Source organism: Dromaius novaehollandiae, chromosome 18 (assembly GCF_036370855.1).
Source record: "Dromaius novaehollandiae isolate bDroNov1 chromosome 18, bDroNov1.hap1, whole genome shotgun sequence".
Taxonomy (NCBI): domain Eukaryota; kingdom Metazoa; phylum Chordata; class Aves; order Casuariiformes; family Dromaiidae; genus Dromaius; species Dromaius novaehollandiae.
In genome coordinates this window covers 15915888-15922802 of record NC_088115.1, presented here as the reverse complement: position 1 = coordinate 15922802, position 6915 = coordinate 15915888, and the positions used below count along the sequence as shown (strand labels likewise).

General features: G+C 54.1%; 1 protein-coding gene across 2 annotated transcripts in view; it reads left to right on the top strand.

Annotated features, from left to right (window-relative positions):
* Nucleotides 1–5566: 5566 nt before the first annotated feature.
* The window catches only part of RPTOR (regulatory associated protein of MTOR complex 1), a 162733-nt gene continuing 161384 nt past the window's right edge, over nt 5567–6915 (top strand). For both annotated transcript variants that reach the window (XM_026112966.2, XM_026112964.2), the window contains exon 1: nt 5567–6182. In XM_026112966.2, coding sequence (XP_025968751.1) covers nt 6021–6182 — 162 coding nt within the window. In that variant the 5' untranslated portion in view covers nt 5567–6020. The remainder of the gene's footprint in view (nt 6183–6915) is intronic.

The following is a 6915-nucleotide window of genomic DNA, read 5'->3' as shown; positions in this document are numbered from 1 at the left end:
GGCACCGGCAGCGTGTTCACCAGTTTGCTTTCTCACAGAGGCAGGTCACCGGGATGCTTTTACAAGCAGGAGAGTCGATTTTATGAATCATTTTCCGTGTGGGTTGGATCTGGCGCGAACCGTCAGCCGCCCCCTCCCCGCCTGCCCCATCCCTTCCTGGCCGGCTCCAATTCCCGCTTCCAGCCTCGAGTCTCTGATTCGCCTTCACTGCGAGGAGACAAGCGCGGAAGTCTGTGTGCTGTGGATGCATAAATAATACAACTGAAATCAGCCTTAGTTAAAAATAGATACTCTTCCTGATAAATATTTCACCCACTGTCTTTAGGACACGAAGCTCCCCCGACCGAAGTGTTAAAACAAATCTTGTTGTTAGCCCCTAAATGCTTAAAACAACCCTGGTTGTGGCTTCACAAACAGAGCCTCGCTGCGTGATGAGAGCCTGCGTTTGGGGAAGGGTGTGCTGGCATGCGAGGCGCAGGGGCAGACACCCTCCGAAAGCCGGGAAAATAGCAGCCCCGAGGCTGAGGGCACAGACCTCTGCACCTGCCTTTGATTCATTTGGTGACCCGTGAATTTGACTAATGAAAATTAAAGATGAAATCTCACTTGATATTTATGAATAACGTTGTCTTTCTGTATCTTCCTTCCTTCCGCCCAAGAGGGGAATTAGGATTCGCCGGCTGAATGGGGTGAAACAACGGGCCCCGACGGAGACCGAGATGGGAGGATGTTTCATTAACGAGACCGTGTCGAAGGCGTTTCTGGGCGATGCTCCCGCTGCACGTTTTGGTCTCCGGGCCGCCGCGTTACGCGCGTTGCTTGGCGTGGTGACTCCGTCCCCGGGGCTCCCTGGAAAGAGGGGTTTTACAAACGCCGCTTGAGCACGAGCAGAGCTGCTAAACTCAGGCTCAGCTTTGGAAAACGTAAGACCGGGCTTGAACCGCGCAGGGCTGAGACAGAGCGAGCTCCCGGCGGGAAGTGCCGTAGTGCCGCTCTGCCCGGGAGCCTGGGCATGTTTCAGCGGGGCAAACGTGGCCGGGCAAGAGGTGCCACCAGCAGCTCCACGGGAGAGGCCGGGCCGCGGGCAGGCGGCTGCGCGGGTGCAACGGGCCAGCGCAAACCCGCAGAAGCCCCTCGCAGGGGAGCGCGAGCCGGAGGATCTCCCTGCTCTCGCAGTAAAAGCTTCCTTGATGCTGAGATTCGTGAGAGATTAACTTACCCGGGCGCTCGGCTGTGGACTCCCAGGGGTGTTTCAGAGCACTGAAGCCTAATTGGCATTGCAGGCTGCACGCAGTCGTGTTTTCCTTCGTTAAGCAGGCAGAGACCTAGTCAGCACCGCCGAGGCATTCAGGACGCAGCGCGCTTCACCCTGCGCTAGCTGGGATGAATTGCACCGCCGGCTCCGTTGCCCGACCTGGCTCGGTCTTTACCAGCGCTGGGGAAGCCTCGATGCCCGGCTCAGACGCAGGCACCTGCCTGGCTGCTGCCAACGCTCCCGCGACCGACGCAGTGGTCTAGCGAACGGGGTCTAGAGATGATTGTAATGAGCTGGATGTTTGATAACACACGGGTTGCCGAGGACCCACTGTCGACACAGAAGGATGCATTGAACAGGGTATTTTGGAAAATTCCCGTCGATGACTCGGACAACGGATGAGGAAGCACGCTTACTAGATTTTCTGACTCGAGCCGAGCGTGCCTCAAGCATGTGCGGGGCTGGAGCTGGACTTCAGACTGGTCTGGACAAACTGGAGACGTAAAAAAAGAGAAGTGCAACGTTCCACGTGCAGGGTTTGGGCTGGACTAACAAATGGTGCAAAATAGAGAACAGCTTAAAGCATCTACATGGCAATTCCAGCAAAAAGGATCTGGCGATTACTGTGGATCACGAGCTGAACATGAGTCAACGATATTACCTTGTTTCAAAAAGAGCAGCTACCCTACTGGGAGGTATAAGTAAGCAGTCAGCGAAAGGTGCACAACCGCCCTTCCGCCCCAGCCGGGGCTCGTGAGGCTGCGCCCAGAGAGCGGGGCCCAGCCTGGGACGCGGCGCCTCCGGAAAGGGGTGAAGCAGCTGGGAAGAGTCCAGGGAAGAGCAGCAGGATGAGGGGGTCTAGAAATGTGATCTGGAAAAAAAGGCTAAAAATACGGAATCGTTTAGTGCAGAGAAGGGGTAACTGAGAGAAGACTTAAACCCAGCTTTCTATACATAACAGGGGCGAAAAGAAAAGAGAATAAACTGTTTTCTCTGTCTGCTGAGGGTAGCAATGAAGCACCCACTTTAAGACGGAAATGAGCTGTTCAGAGCACGTTGCCTGGAGAAGTTATGTAGTCTCTGTCACTGGAGGTCTTAAGAGCCTGTGATACTGCAGAAATATGAACTAAACAGTATAAATAAATAAATAAAAAGAACATTGGGAAAGCTCAGGCATATGCTGGCAGGAGAAGCACATGAGCAGCCTAAATTGTATACTCCAGTGGCTCAGGGTTTGCTGTGGTCTGTCCAAGTTGATAAATATTTTCCCGGAGTAAAAGCTGCAGAACTGTCTTTGGCATGAAGGAAACCAGGCCCTGACACTGGACTGCAGAAAGAAATGGAAGAAGCCCAGGGAAAGATGTCACTTCTAACGAGGAATTTTTATGGAGATATAAATGGAAGATTATTTATGGCTCCCTTTGGTCCTTGTCCTATAGAAATGAAATAAGCTTTGATTAAAGCATATAGCTGCAAATGATCAAAGAGAGCTGGCGACCACCGCCCTGAAGATTTTCATTATCAGAGAACAGATGCCGTCAGGGCCAAGGGCTTGGCAGTGCGTTATTTGAATAAATCAGTTCATTCTGATTTCCATCAAAACTTGCAAAATTAGGAATTCAAATGGAGACTGGTCCCTGCTGACCTGCGGCATGTGTCCTTTAGAAAAGGATATTTGTGAGGCTTAGTGAGAGATCTGATAAAGCGTAGATGTATTTTTTAATTTGTTATTTACTGGCTCCGGTCACAATCACAAATTTACTGAAAGTAAATGCTATGCCCTTTTCACCATGCATAAAAATGGTAACGTGTCCTTGGCACGTAGGTTATGTCGTCTGAGCCGTCCCACAGCATCCCCTTGGCTAAGGTTATGGGTGTCTTGGACATTCTCTGCTCAGACTGGTCCCCGTGGCGGTGCCGCGCGGGTGCCAGGGCAGGGGGGCAGCCCGTCTGCCCGCGGGCTGGGGCTGGCGGCACTCCCAGCCCCACGGTGGTAACTGCGGGGGGGCCGTGTAACGCTGCCGTGCAGCCGGGGTGTACGAGCACCCCGATGATGTCCCGTCCCCGCCCGTTCCCCGCTGAGCTGCTGTCTGGGGAGGCAGCACGTCCGGACTGCAGGTACTTATGGTGCTTTATTACGTATAGAAATGGCATAGCAGCCTTAAGCAGGTCCTGGAGCTTGTGAGGTCCCTCTGCTTCCCAAGAAGCCAGCCTTGCTGGCGTTCCCATCGCGTGGCTCTTCTGCAGTGCCCCAGCAATGAAACCCAGACGCTCAGAGGCAGCGAAGGCTCCCGCCCGAATCACTGCACAAAGACTGGAGGAAAATGGCTGCGAAAACCGTGAGAAGAGGCTGCTGCATGGAGACCGCGTTACCAGAGCGGCTCTAGGCTTTCTGCTGCCGCAGAGCAAGGCGCAGGGCAGCAGCGGGCAGGCCTGGTTCACGCAGGTTTGCAGCTCTGTGGCTCTGTATCCCCAGGTATCGCCAGGAGCAGGACTGCTTTTATTCTGCCGTGGAAATCTGTATCGCAGTGAATGTGCAGGGCTGCTAAGGCAGCATTCTGCACCTACTTACGCAGGTGTAAAGCGCTGCTTGCATGCAGGGACCTTCTGTCAGCCCATTATTCTAAGGCAGGAAGATCTTCATAATGTACCGGTTTAATTTGTTATTTTGCCCAGATTCTGGAGCCCGCGGGCTGATCCAGCGGGGAAGGGGGGTCCTGAGGCCACTGCCATGCATCACACACTGCCGCTGGCACTGAGAAGCTGGCAGCATGAGGAATCCCAGCCCGGAATCACAAGAAAAGATGTAATTAGGCAGAGCAGGGTGGATCTGCAACTGGGACAGTGATGTGGAGAGCCGCGGGTCCAGACCGAGGTGCCCTTGGGAGCGTATGTCTGGGATGACGGGGGATTGCAGGCCGGAGCTGATGCACTCGCAGAGCTGCGTGGGAAGTTTGCTGATGGTCTGGTTCTTATCGAGACGACGAAGCCATCGCTCCGGCTCCATTTCTGAGGGGTGTCCCCCCTTCCCCTTCCCCATGGAGCCCCTGTCACGTGGGACAGAGCAGCGATGCTGGAGAGGAAGGGATAAAAGAGCTGGGAACACTGAGCCCCTCGAAGGAGCGGGACAGCGTTTCGGAGAAGTCCCTGAAATCAAGGGGAGGGACGTGCCTGCACGGGGAGCAGCACGGGGCCAGGCGAGCACGGTTCGTCCAGCACGTGCCCCGGACTCGGCCTAGCAGACTGTGAAACACGCGGTTCTTATCTTCAATAAGCGCCATTTAAAAGCCGTGCCTATGTGAAGCGCGGCAGGCTGGTGCTCTCTGCCCTCTGGCAGCTGTGTCCTTCAAGGTGTTTCCGCCGGCGGCTCCCGAGGCCGCGCAGCAGGCCGTCCTCGCTGGGCGGGCACCGGCTCCGGGCTATGGCCCTGATGCTCCCAGGATCCCGGATTAGCAGCCTTCGCCGTGCAGCGCGGGGCCCATCTGTTCCTCCAGGCGTTTCAGCTGAGGTGGATTAGTTGTGCCGGGTGCTCGAGCTGTGATTTTTCAGGTGATGTGTTCAGATTGTTGCTGCTGTTTCGAGTAGCTGCCACTGCTATTATGAATCCATTAGAGGTTAGCAGAAATACAGCCATAAGTGCTTTCCATGCTGTGGGCATTCATTTTAATAACAATCATGTAGTTATGATCAGCCATCAACGTAAAACACCCATGAAATGATGAATCAGTTCGCTCTGTAAATCAAAGGAGCAAAAGAAAACGTTGGCCGTGCCAGGACCAAGCCTTCGAAAAAGGCTCTTTTCCAATCAGCTGTGGAGGACAATCTTTGCATTTAGAATATTTCCTGAATGTGAGCACACTGAAAATGTTAATGAAAATTAATATGGGTCTATAAATCAATTTGTACATGTATGGTTCGATTTATTCTCTGAAATAATTTTTACACACATTTAAAATCCAAACAGAAATGCAGTTTGGCTTGACTACTGCTAAGAGCAAACGCCGAGGAACCCTGTTAAGAGCAATATTTGATACTAACCTGCAGTCTTGAACACAGTTTATTTGATAGTAAAGAGTATATATTTCTAAAATAATACATTTGCTTTCCCTTATGTATGGCGTGAACACATATTGGATGTAACTGCTGAGGTATGTTGTCCCATTTCCCTATTCCTCTGCTTTTTTGCCCCAGTGTCAGTGACAACACAGGTGAAATAGGCCCCGCGGCGGGATGCGCTGGTAACCATGGCAACGCCGGGCGGGGCGGCGGCGCGGCGCGCGGCGGCGCGGCTTGTCCCACGCGGCGGCCCGTAGCGCGGTGCATCGTGGGCCGGAGGAAGATGGCCGCCTCCTTGATGTGCTGGTGAGAGGAGTTTGGCTGCCCGGCGCCGCAGGACGAGCCGCCCCGGCCCCCCGCCCGCCCCGAGACCGCAGCTCGCCGCCCGCTCGCCGCCCGCCCGCCCGCTGGGAGCCGCGATGGGCCGGGCGCGGCTGCCGCCGCAGAGAGCGCAGGGCCCGCGGGGCTAGAGGCGCGGGTGGAGGCCCGCGGCCCCCCGCGGGCCGGGAGACGCCGCCCGCCTCGCGCCGCCGCCGGGGCTGCTGCCCGCCGGCCTCCCCGCAGGAGCGCGAAGGCCCCCGCGCCCCCCGGCTCGCCGCCGCCCGCGCACCCGGAGCGGAGCCGCCCCGCCGCGGGCAGAGGCTCCCCGGCCCCGCCGAGCGCCGGGCCGGCCCCCGCCGCGCACTTGTTGCCGGGCGCTTCTCCGCCGATGGAGTCTGAGATGCTGCAGTCGCCTCTCCTGGGGCTTGGGGAGGAGGATGAGTCTGACCTGACCGACTGGAACTTGCCCCTGGCCTTTATGAAGAAGAGGCACTGTGAGAAGATCGAGGGCTCCAAGTCCTTGGCTCAGAGCTGGAGGATGAAGGACCGGGTAAGGCTCAAGGGCAGCGCGTGTTTCGTGCGTCTTGGGGGACAGGTAGCAAAGAAGAAGGAATAAGAACTTCGAGGGCTTCTGTACTCCCGGCTGCAGTGTATTTCCAGGTGAAGCACTGGGTATTTCATCTGGGAGTCCAGCTAGCCTCGAGTTTGTGTACTTGTCCTATGGTATTAGGGGAAATAAACATGCAGGCAAGTCACAAATATTAATTGCTAGTTGATGATAATATACTCCTTGAGTAGCTCCTTCATTTAAGCTCTTCAAGTGAAATTTAGCTGTATGGAGTTTTTCAAGAAAGATAATAATTAATGTGGTCTTGAAGAGCTCTCTGGATCAGCAGGCTAATGATGCAAGCACAAGTTGTGATAAATGTTGTTATTACCGTTGTCTAGTGGCGAAGATATGTGGAAGTTTTGTGGGTTTTGAAGTTTGGCATCCACGTGTTATGTAGAATATATGAATAAGGCATTCTTTTCAGGGGAAAAAAACTGAGGTCATGATTTTGGAAGCAAAAAATATTTATTAGATCAGTTTCTTGTTGTGTTACAGCAAGGTACTTCTCCTGTGTTTGAACATATGTTGCTATTAAACTGATAAAGTCTAGTGCATCAGACAAATACCACTGCCAGGGTATGTGGAATCCTCTGCTGCATCTAAGTGCCAACTTAAACTTTTCTGCTTAAATGAAAAACAAATAAACAAAGCATCCTGGAAAATCAGCTGCTCC